The sequence below is a fragment of the Petaurus breviceps genome, unplaced genomic scaffold (assembly GCF_028583685.1).
Source record: "Petaurus breviceps papuanus isolate PSGF00001 unplaced genomic scaffold, PetGlider_PUasm1.0 91041, whole genome shotgun sequence".
Taxonomy (NCBI): Eukaryota; Metazoa; Chordata; class Mammalia; order Diprotodontia; family Petauridae; genus Petaurus; species Petaurus breviceps.
Genome location: NW_027187400.1, coordinates 12,288,173 through 12,300,381, shown reverse-complemented (window position 1 = coordinate 12,300,381; position 12,209 = coordinate 12,288,173). Strand labels below are relative to the sequence as shown.

Below are 12,209 nucleotides of genomic sequence, written 5' to 3'. Positions count from 1 at the left end.
CCATAAAGTAAAGAAGACAATCACCAAACTTGAGCTAGGCTTTAGTCTTGATAGGCCCAGATTTTAGTTTTCTATTATGTGTCTGCCAGGTATCTTTGGTATCTGGAGATAGTCCTTTAGGCAATCGATTGCAAAATTGGAAGGAACTACCAAATTGTAAAGGGAAGGATAGGAAAAAGATGATCAAATGTTGTTGTTTTGTTTGGGGTAGGAAGGACATAGGAGGCGGCACTATCTGGCTGAAATTTGGCTCCTCCCAATATTAGATATGTCAGAAGCTAAATTTATATGCAAATGATAAGGAACCTTTCAGTCTGGAGGAGAGCACCTATGCAGCATTCTGGGTGTTGGGGACGCGACAGATGGTGGTAAAGAAGGAAGAGAAGGAGGTTAAGTCTCATCCTTGGGACTCTCTTCTCTTTGTCCCCACCTATGCCCCCCACCCCCAGGTTCCAGACTCTGATCCTATGCCAATCCCCTCTGGAGACTACCCAGGGAGAGACCTTGTTAATTTACAAGAGTTCTCTCCCCACGGTCCTCTACCGAAGGAATTGAGACAGCTCTCAAAGGATCACCAAAACCTCCTTTTGGAGCCAAAATCATCCACTGTACCCTCTCCCTTGGCTCCCAGATCCCACATTACAACCCAGGATATTTCCCCTGTCACACCTACTTGTGCCCTGGGACCCACTATGTTCCCCCTAAGGGAAGTCCCTTTGGCACAGGGAATTCTGGGATTTGTGAATGCTCCTTTGAGCACTTCCAAGGTTAGAAATTTTAAAAAGGAAATGAAAATTTTGATGGAGGACCCAACTAGATCAATTCTTGGGTCCAAGTATACACTTGGAATGAATTGATGTCTGTCTTGAATGTTTTGTTCTCCCATGAAGAAAGAGGGATGGTTAACAGCAGAGGGAAAGAGCTGGCACATACTACCGAATCTTAGAGAATATATTGTTACCTGAGGCTATAGCCTCAGTACATATAGTACATGTAGGTGGCCATCAGGCCCGGCAGTCCTTTGGGGCCAGGGGTAATCGCTTTGGGGATGAAGAGGCAAAGAGGGCAGTGTCAGCAGAATCCGAGTCAAGCCAGTTGTTGCTTTTAATCCCCTCCTTCCCTTATCAAAACAGAAAAGCAAAAGACCCTGGCTCTGAGAGGAGCACAGGAGTGGGATGGAAGATGGCTCCTCCTGGATGGAAGGGAGGTACTAACTGAGGCAAGTATGAGGCAAGTCCTTCAATATCTATACCAAGGCAGTCATTGGGATGTCCAGAACCTGTGTGATGCCATCTTAACTCGGTATGTAACACCTGGCCTCTCTACCTTAGCACGGCAATTGGTGAACTGGTGTCTTGTATGTTGAAGGACAAACAAGATAGCGTTACGCTGAGCTCCGGCTGGAGGTCAGCCTACTGGCCTTAGGCCTTTTCAGAGCATACAGGTGGAATTTATGGAACTGCCCCCTATAGGACATCTCAAATACTTGTTGGTCATAGTAGACTACTTAACTTCCTAGGTGGAAGCCTTTCCTTTACCCCATGCAACTGCCCCAGCTTGTCAGTAAAATTTTGCTAGAGCAAATTATTCCAAGGTATGAGATGGTGGAATGGAATGACTTGGAGCAGGGAACTCATTTTACCACACAGATACTGCAGTCCCTAGTCCAGGGCTTGGATATTACCTGGCAGCTTCATACTCCTGGGCACCCTCCCTCATCAGGCAAAGTAGAAAGGATGAATCAGGAAATCTAAAAAAAAGCTCACTAGATTGGCTTCAGAAACTCAATTGCCCTGGACTAAATATCTCTACCCTTGGCTCTCCTCAAAATTTGGACCAAGCCTTGAAGAGACATAGGACTCTCCCCTTACAAGCTCCTTTTTGGGCACTCCTACCCTGATAGAGACCCACTATTTGATCAGAAGGACAAGTTTTTAGGAGAATATATACCTTCCGTAAGAAAACATTTGCATTCTCTACAAGCTAAGGGGATAATCGCTCAAACCCTACCTTTGGGATTCGCCATTCACAAATACCAGTCCGGGGACTGGGTTCTAATTAGGGCTTGGAGGGAAGAAAAGCTAACCCCAATTTGGGAAGGTCCTTTTCAAATTCTGCTGGTCTCAGATACTGTGGTCCAGACAAAGGAGAGGGGTTAGACTCATCACACTTGTGTAAAGGGACCTGTTGAACCTCCTGTCACCTGGACCATCAAATCCATTGAACCTGAATATTTGAAACTGCGCCTTCAACGTGCTCCTGACCCAGACATTTGAGACACTGGACTGCCTCCTGTGAGAACCTCAATCGCCTCAAAGCATACTGCCCTCTCCCCCTTCATTTCTGTAACCAAAATCCTTACTGTATACTGATGAGAGGAGGCGAAGTCATATGTGCCTTTCTCCTTCTATGTATTAGCCTTACTGTAGTTGTTTTCCATTTCCTTTTGAGCAATTGCTTTCTCCCTCCTGCCTAGAATTATCTTTATTGTACTAATCATGCTAACCCTGACCCTTCTCCTAACAGTGTTCCTGGTGCAGCCTGCCCCAGTCCCTTGGTCACCTCATTATGATAGTTTTCGAGTTTTAATTCAAACCATAGCTAATGCCTTTAACCTCACCAATTGTTGGATTTGTGGGGGACCTCAGCAGTTAGAATCCTGGCCTTGCTTGGGTCCCCATTCCTCTTAGACCTGAGTGGCTTTTTAGTAACAGCCCTCTGTCCACGATGGGACTGGGTTTTGGGATAAGTCAGAGGAACACACCTGGCCCCTTACTGAGACTAGGACAGGGGAATATTGCCTTAGCCAGGACGATCAAGGGAGGATTTAGGTTGGAGTCAATGCAAGTGGACTCTTAAAAAGGAGAAGAGAGGTAATAACCTACAACTGTTCTGCTGTAAAGCAGCACTGGAATTCCACGCATATCCAACTTAACACTGGTGTTTGGGTGAATTGCATTTTTCAATCTTGCTGTACTCCCCTTCAGGTAACCACCAAGAGTAATCTGAATCTCATATTCTAATCACTATATTTAGGTATCAAGACCTTAGTCAGAATCAGGGAGTCATTATTATTCCCGTCAATATCGGGGATGGGATAATAATTTCCACTTTGGATACTTTCAAGAGTTTTGGAGTCAGGATGATAAAACAGTTCCCAGAATCCAAGGGCCCATTAGAAGCGAGGTTGAATGGTGTTAGTGGAGAGCAGATTTTCAGCCACGGAGGTGCCGATATAACAAAACTGATACAACCTTTTGGGGAGGGCCTCTAGGATTTGAGAACCTACAATATTACCCCATTGTCCATGGCAATGTATCTGCAATTTTCCCACAGAGTAAGGTACCCTGACCAGCTCTAAAAGGACACTACTGGGTGTGCGGCCTCACTGCCTATACACATCTTCCCCCTCACTGGATTGGAAGTTGCTATATCCAAGTAAGACCCAAATTTTTCTTTATCCTGGGAGAGGAAAGTAAACACTTGGGAATAAAAACATGGTGATTCAGTGCAGGAAAAACGAGCCATTGATGTTTCTGTTGCCAGTACAGGGGATGCAAATGGGTGGGAAGACATTTGGCCCCGTGAAAGAATATGGGCCTGCAACATGGGAACAAGATGGAAGCTGGGGCTACCAGACTCCAGTTTATATGCTAAATTGAATCATTAGACTCCAAGCAGTTATTGAAATCATTGCTAACCAAAACCACTCAAACTACTGATTTACTATCCAGATTTGCAGACCAGAGTTGAGAGGCTATTTTACAACATAGTCTAGTATTAGATTATCTCCTAGCAGAGGAGGGAGGGGTCTGTGGTAAACTCAACCTATCTACTTGCTGCATGAAGATAAATGATGTAGGACAAACTGTTAGAGATATTAACTGGAGCCAAGATGGCAGCGTAGAGGCAGGAAAACTCCGTGAGCTCCCCCATAACCACCTCAAATACCTACAAAATATGACTCTAAACAAATTTTAGAGCTACAGAATCCATAAAGTGACAGAGAAACAAATCTCCCACTGAAGGCAGCCCGGCAGGCAGACAGGAAGGGTTAATCTCAGCACAGCTGGGAGCAGAGCCCAGCCTTGTGAGCCTGCTCGTTTGGCCCCAGGGCGGCCCCGGCCAGCGGCTGCAGCAGACTTTGGGAGAGTGGATCACCAGCAGCAGTGGTGGTTTCCAGAATTATCAACCCATAAATGTCAAAGAAAAAGTGAGAGGTCAGCGTAGAACTCTGTTGGAACTGGGGGGGGGGGGAACGGATGGAGGAGCGGATCTAGGCCCTGCCCCCAGAGCTAGAAGTGGCAGAAGAGTGGCAGCCCTACAGCTGCCTCCACATGCTTGCTTCAAAGCTCCTGGAGATCATAGGGGGGGCCAAGCGAACATTCAGAGGGTAATTGCTCTTGCTTTAACCTGCCTGGATCTGGTCTTGGGTAGTAGTCCTGGGGTGTGTGACCAGTGAGCCAGAGTTTGTGGGGGCTGCAGAGACAGCACCCTCTTAATAGCTCTAGTAGCTGTGAAAACCCTAGTGATTTGGGACAAAGCTCTCCCCTCTGGAAGCAGAGTACTACTGTTGCAAAGAACCCAAAAGTCAAGTAATTGAGTGGCAACATCAGCAAGCAAAGGAAGCAAAGCAAACACAGCAATCCAACTTCAGATTCCTTTTTTGGGGACAAAAAGGATCAACGCATGGAAAGGGAGGAAGACAACAAAGTCAGAACTTCTGTACTAAAAGCTTCCAAGAAAAATATGAATTGGTTACAGGCCATGGAGGAGCTCAAAAAGGATTTTGAAAATCAAGTAAGAGAAGTGGGGAAAAACTGGGAAGAGAAATGAGAATGATACAAGAAAATCATGAAAAGAGAGTCAACAACCTGACTGAAGAAAATAACACCTTAAAAAAATAGATGAACTCAAATGGCAAAAGAGGCCCAAAAAGCCAATGAGGAGAAGAATGTCTTAAAAAGCCAAATTTGCCAGATGGGAAAAGAACTTTAAAAGCTCACTGAAGAGAATGATTCCTTTAGAATCAGAATGGAATGACTTTGAGAAATCAAGATACTATTAAACAGATCCAAACAAATGAAAAAACAGAAGGCAATGTGAAATATCTCATTGGAAAAACCACTGACCTGGAAAATAGATCCAGGAGAGATAATTTAAAAATTATTGGACTACCTGAAAGCCATGATCAAAAAAGAACCTAGAAATCATCTTTCAAGAAATTCTCAAGCGATATTAACCAAGAAATTAGAAAACTTGCCCATGTTCCAGTGCAAACTTGGTCCTCTCCACTTAATCCACCGTGGTGGTCCTGGTTTGAAGGAACCTGGTGGAAGCAAGCATTACGGTTCTTGCTAATAGCAGCAAATGGAATTCTGTTGCTCCCTGTATGCCTCCCTTGTATAATCCAATTAATTACAAACACCATACAGAAGACCTTCCCCAAACTGATTAGATTTGAGGGTTCCAATGGGTCTGTCCTCCTAATGATTTTAAAAGGACAAAAATGGGAATTGGTTGATCAAAAAGAAGAAAGGTTGGGTCCTGATGGAGGGATAGAAGAAATGAATAGGAAAGCTGAGGAAACTTACCAATCTTGGTGTAAGAAATTTTCAAGTATCAAGAAAAAGGAGGGATTGAGTAGGACAAGTGAAAATATTCTCATAAAGTAAAGGAGACAGTCACCAAACTTGAGGTAGGCTTTAGTCTTGATGGACCCAAATTTTATTTTTCTATAATGTGTCTGCCAGGTGCCTATCTTTGGTAAACAAGAAAAGTAACAAGTTATCTATAAATTGCCTACTTTTTGCAACAAATATGTCTGCCAAGTGTTTCTGTAAATTGTCTGCTTTTTGCTAAACAAGATAAAGTAATATGTAATCTGTGATAAGCTTACTCCTGACAAATAATTTTGTATTGGGCAAAACGATTGTAAGGACACACCTTCCCACCAATGGGAATAAAGGTCTGGTTACTGGGGGGGGGATATTTGGGGGTTTTTGGGTGGTCCTAGAATTGTTTGTACAAGGGTATATAACTGCTTACTTGATTTTGTACTTTGCCTCTCTACACTGGTGTATGTTCTGGATAGGTGACGCCAAGCTCTCGGGAGACTTGTTTAGGAATAAATAGCTTCTGTTTTTACCTGGAGAAATCTCTGAGTTTTATTTGGGTAAGGGTCTTTGGGGTCTTTATCCCACACAGAACCAAAGAGTTAATGCTTCGGTGCCAACTTGGGAAGAGGCCTCCACTGCAGTGACCTAGGAATTTGCGTTTGGCCGTGTCATAGCTGTTTGAGATTTTTATACATGATCTGGATAAAGGGAAAAATGACAGGCTTATCCAATTTATGGACAACACAAAACTGGGAGAGATAGTTGTAGGATGGTGGGGTCAGGATTCAAAATGATTTTGTTACGTTAAGAGAGAGGCCTGAATAGAGGGAACTTAATACAGATAAATGTTAAATCTTATACTTAGGTTCAAAAAAAATCGACTTTGCTAATAAAAGATGGGAGAGATGTAGTAGTTTTAAAAAATGATCAGAGTGAATAGAGCACTGGCCCTGGAGTCAGGAGGACCTAAGTTCAAATCCAGCCTCAGACAATGGACACACTTACTAGTTGTGTGACCTTGGGCAAGTCACTTAACCCTAATTGCCCTGACTTCCTCCCTCCAAAAAAAAAAGAAATGATCTGGTGGGCAGTTTTGTTACTATTGTGCTAAATTTAGCATACACTTAAAAAAACCCCTCTATATATAAAAGAAGTTTGGATTTTGATATACAATTCTCATTTCCAGTCTTATTTATATAGAGGGTGCCAAAAGTTTTAGTGCAGTTTCAAGCTTTTACAGCTTAAATACAAACACGGAAATACTAACTTTTGTCAAGTTCATAATAAAAATGATAATGTTGGAGGGTGAGTTGGGGGGGGGGAAGATCTACAAGTTTACTTTGAATTTGAGTCAGCTGTGGAATATAGGAGCTAAGAAGGTTAATATGATCTGGGGTTAGGTTGAGAGAGAGAGAGAGTCTCCAGAACCAAGATGGTGATAATCCCCCTGTACTCTGCCCTGGTCAGATCACATCTGGAGTACTGCAGCCAGTTCTGGGTGCCATAATTTAGAAACAAGACTGGTAGGCTAGAGAAGGTCCAGAAGAAGATAACTGAGATGATGATGGATCTTGAGTAAATTGAAGGAATGAGGCATGGAAACAAATGAAGGAACGGGTTATGTTTGGCCTGGAAAATAGAAGATTTAGTAGGAACATGATATAGCTGGCCTCAAGGGCCATTTGAAGGACTAAAGAATGGAAGGAGGAGGAGACTTGGCTTGCCTCCAGAGCACTGAACCAGGAACAATGGCTGAGAACTGCAGAGAGGCAGATTTAGATCTGATGTGAGCAATTAAAGATGCCTAAAAGCAGGAGAGGCTGCCTGTGTAGGCCTTGGGTTTCCTTTCATTTCCTTAATTGTTTTTGCTTGTTATTATTATTATTATTACTACTATGTTGTTTGCTTTTTGGAGGGGGGAAGGCAGGGCAATTGGGATTAAGTGACTTGCCCAAGGTCACACAGCCAGTGTTAAGTGTCTGAGGTCAGATTTGAACTCAGGTCCTCCTGACTCCAGGGCCAGTGCTCTATTCACAATGCCACTTAGCCACCCACATTCCCCTAAGTTTTAAGCAAAGGCTGGATGACCATGAGCCAAGCATCTTCTATAAAGTATTCATCTTCAGGTATGGGTTGAACTAGACATCCTCTGAGGTCCCTTCTGACTTTGAGGGTCTACAATTATGCATCTGTGCCTTATCTGAATTGTCTTTGCTTACCACAGGGCTTTGCACACAGAAGGTGTTTAATAAGTAATTTGTTGAAGCAATATAATAATAATATTATAGTTAATTTTATGTTATATTTTAATCACTGATTATATGATTAAAATTTATAATGGATGTAATCCACTATAGAATTATCATAAATTATAATTTATAAAATAGTTGTTTATTACAATAATTATTAGACTTATTAAAACTATTATAGAAATAAAATACTGATTATTATCAACTTAACAGTAGTAATAATTTTGATCTATATTTTAATATTGGGTATCCTTATCTCACCCAGGCTAGAAGTGCAGGGGTCAATCACTGGCCCAATCCCACTGTTGATCAGCATGAGCGCTATGACTTTGGCTCTCTTTAGGGATATGGTGACTCCTGCTCCCTGGGGGGTCACCATACTGGTCCTGGGCTTAGTGAGGACTGCTGATTTTCTGTAAGCTCAGAACTCCCGAGCTCAAGGGATCCACCAGCTTCAATCCCTTCAGCAGCAGGGAACACAGGCAAGCCCTACTATGCCTGTGTGTGATTATTACTAGTGAGCACATTTTACAGATGAGGAAACTGCTTTCCAGAGAGGGAACGACCCTTGTCTTACAGTCACTTAATACTAGAGGCAGGATTTGAACCATGTTTTCCCGATTTCTTTGTATTGTATCAGTAGCATTATGTATTTTACTACCTGAGTGCCATTTTACATAGGCTGATAAAAGTATATGGTGGATGGGGAAGTTTGGGGGCTTATTTTCAAGGCTTGGTTAAAATGTCTCTGATTCTGGGCCCCTTATATCTGGGCAACAGCAGATTCGGATACCAAAACTGGTCTCTGGGAATTAGGACTTGCTGAAAGCAAAACCTTATCTCTTCCTTGCATCCAAGGCCAGGCATGCTGGGTCTTGGAAACTTTAGAACAGAAACAGGCAAGGAAGATGAGGGGACTCAGGCAGTAGAAGGCTCCTGGGACTAACTCACCTTGATCATCAAAGGCATGAGTCAGCTCATGGCCCACAACAACCCCGATTCCGCCGAAATTCAGTGACCTGCAGAGTGAGGAAAGAGGTGTTATGCAGTAGATATGAAGGGTAGGTTAGAAAGATATGAAGGGGTTTTAGCTTTTTCCTGAGTGGCCCATTCAATATTTTAAGCCAGCTCCAGTCCACTGGACTATGCCTCACATTCTCTCTAGCCCTTCTCCCCTACCATTTTAGCATCTGCACGTCCCTCTTCCCCATATACTCTTGCTTTGGGAACAATAATTGAATCAATATTTGCTTTAATAATTAAACCAATACTTGCCCCAGATGCAATCCATTGCTTTCCATGGCCATATTCACAATCCATGCTTAGATCAAAACTCCCTTTCCTGGCCACCACTACCCTACATGTGTTATCTCCTTCTATTAGATGTTGAGGAAGGGGAATGTTTTTCTTTTGTAGCTGTTATATCCAGCACCAGATGAGTCAATAGGCAAGTCAAGTAAAAATTTTCAGTACACAGTAGGAGTTTAATAAATGCTTCTTCACTCATCAATTTCCTAATCTTATGACCCTCAAGTCATAGGATCATGGGATTTAGCACCTGAAGGAAACTAGGTGGTCTCTAAATTATCTTTTCACTCTGAATTTAAGTTCCTCTGATAAGTCAACAAGCATTTATTAAACATTTACTGTATGTCAGGCATTGGGCTAGTAGTAGCTAGCATTTATATTGTGATTTAAGGTTTGCAAAGCACTTTAAAAAAATATTATCTCATTTGATCTTTGCAACAATCCTATGAGGTAGATGCTACTATACCCATTTTCCAGATAAGGAAATTGAGGTGGAGGGTCCTGCCCAGGGTCACACAACTCCTAAGTGTCTGAGGCAGGATTCTAATTCAGGCTTTCCTCACTCCAAGTGCACAATTCCATTTCTCTGTGCTACCTACAGAAACATCCCCCTGCCCTCAAACAGCTTATTCTATGATCCTAGAGGTCATTCAGTTGAGCCCCCTCATTCTAGAGGAGGAAACTGATGCCCAGAGAGGGGGAGAGCCTTGCCCATGGTCACACAGATAATAAAGAAGCTCTGGTCATCCACCTCTAGTTTTAGGGTTCTTTCAAATGTCCTGCAGCTCCCTAATTCATTCAATGTAGAAGGATCACAGTCTGCTTACATGTTCCACAGAGGACTCTAGCCTGAGTCACTAGTCATAGGCAAAGCCAGGCTCCTGAGGTCCAGGTGGGACCACGTACTTCCTATCGAGAACTTTACCTAGTCTGAACATGTCTCAGAAGAGGAAGGAGGCAGTGAGCATCAAAACCTCTATCTGCCACACCTCTTCTCCTTCTTGCTGCAAAGAGTAGATTTAATTCCTTGGACAATGTCTCCTCCCTGAGTCTATCATCTCTCAGAGAGAAATTATTATTATTAATTATTATTACTAAGATTATTATCAATAGCTAACATTTATATAGTGCTTTTAAGGTTTGTAAAGCACTTTACATGTAATGTGTCATTTTGTGAGGCTGGATGGGCATTTTTCATATATAGAGTCACTGATCCTACCTTGGCCTGACCCCTCTGGATGGGAAAATCATCAGATCCCCCATATCCCTAATAATGTCCTAGATTCCACTCTGTGGGAGAGTCCTGGATTTCATCAAAATCTGGGGGATGGGTAGGGTTTGAAGAGTCTCTTAAGAACTTGAAAGATAGATTTAAATTTAGGAAAACCTGGTTTTAAATCCTGCCTCAGACACTTTACTAGCTGTTTGACCTTGAGCAAGTCAATTTTAACTTCTCTGGAGTTTCATTTCTTCATCTGTAAAAATGAGAGGGGTGGACTTGTCAGCCACTTGGGAACCTTTCAGCTCTGAATCTGTGACTCTATGATTGAAGCTCCCTAGAGAAATCCCAGTGATAACAACTGATATTAACAGCTCTCATTTCTCTAGTGTTTACAAAACCAGTTCTTCACAATAGCCCTGTGAGGTAGGTGCCATTGTCTCCATTTTAAAGATGAGGAAACTGAGTCCCAGAGAGAGAAAGTGATTGACTAGGGTTTGGGATTCAAACCCACCTCTCTGCACTAAACAGAAATGCTAATTATCTATGCCCCCTGCATTCTGTTGCAGGTTCAAGGCTGTTTCTGCCTGAGTGAATTCATCTTTGTAAAATTTCCAGTCATGGTAAAAGACTGGGTCAAGAATCTGTTTTTACCTAGAGTCATTCCCTCTGAGGACAAGTCCATAACTCAGTCATGGTTCTGCATCGTCACCCCTGATTCTCAGTTTCCCTTCAAGAGATCCAACCTCACTTTCTGCTGGAAGCCTTCCCCAGATCCCCAAACTATTAGAACACACCCCACTAACTTTACTTTGTATCTATTCTGTAAGTAACTTACAGGTTACTATTTAGATACATGTTATCTCTCTACTCATTTACACTCTCATCAGAATGTAAGCTCCTTGTGGGCAGCGCTTTTTTTTCCTTTTGTATCCTCATTATTTAGTTTAGCCCAGCCTCTAAGTTAAAGAAAGGCTTTTTGACCGACAGACTGAAGGGAAGGAGGAGATGGGAAAGGCTAAAATAGGCAAGAGGATAGTCTGGAAGCCTCATACTTGGGTGATGTGCGGGTGTAGAATGGAGCTTGCAGGATTCCAGCTGGAAACACAATCTCATTCTTGGTGGGTGAGTAGTAGGCATTCACTGTGGGAGGAGTCATGCTCCACCTGCATGAAACACAAGAGTTAAAGTGGCAGAGGTCATTGGTGGGGCGGCCGGGGAAGCCAAGATTACCCCACTGTTTTGATGCATTGTTTGGGTCTTCACTACTCACCCTCTCATTATCCTTCTCCCAAACCCTCCCCTCCTCCTACCTTTCCCTATTACTGTAGTGGGTACCACCATCCTCCCAGTCCCTCAGGCTCACAACTTAGGTATCTCCCTATCTCTCACCCACTATATCCAATATATTACTAAGGCCTGTCAATCTCACTTTTGCAACATTCCTTTTATACTCCCCCTTCTCTCCCCTGACACTGCTAGCTAGCACTCTGATGCAGACTCTCATCACCTCAATACCTGTCCAATAACATGCTGGCGAGTCTGCTTGCCTCAAATCTCCCCCCACTCCAATCCATCCTCCATTTGGCCAATAAAATGATCAGTTCATGTCAACCACCCTTGCCCCCAACTCAATAAAATCCAGTGGTTTTCTGTCACCTCCAGAAACAAATGCAAAATGTTCTGTTGGGCATTCAAAGCCCTCCCACCTTTCTTGTCTTCTTACACCAGACTTCCCACCATGTACTCTTCCATCCAGTGACACTGGTCCCTGGACAAGACACTCCATCTCTTCCTCTAGTCATTTTCTCTGTC

General features: G+C 43.0%; 1 protein-coding gene across 5 annotated transcripts in view; it reads right to left on the bottom strand.

Moving 5' to 3' along the window:
• ECE1 (endothelin converting enzyme 1) overlaps positions 1 to 12,209 on the bottom strand; it is a 191,373-nt gene that overhangs the window by 15,642 nt on the left and 163,522 nt on the right. For 4 of the 5 annotated variants that reach the window (XM_069079292.1, XM_069079290.1, XM_069079294.1 and 1 more), the window contains 2 exons: positions 11,450 to 11,560; positions 8,819 to 8,886 (listed from right to left, as the gene is read on the bottom strand). In XM_069079292.1, coding sequence (XP_068935393.1) covers positions 8,819 to 8,886; positions 11,450 to 11,560 — 179 coding nt within the window. Of the gene's footprint in view, positions 1 to 5,213; positions 5,330 to 8,818; positions 8,887 to 11,449; positions 11,561 to 12,209 lie in introns of those variants that run through there. The other variant, XM_069079295.1, reaches the window with a different exon arrangement.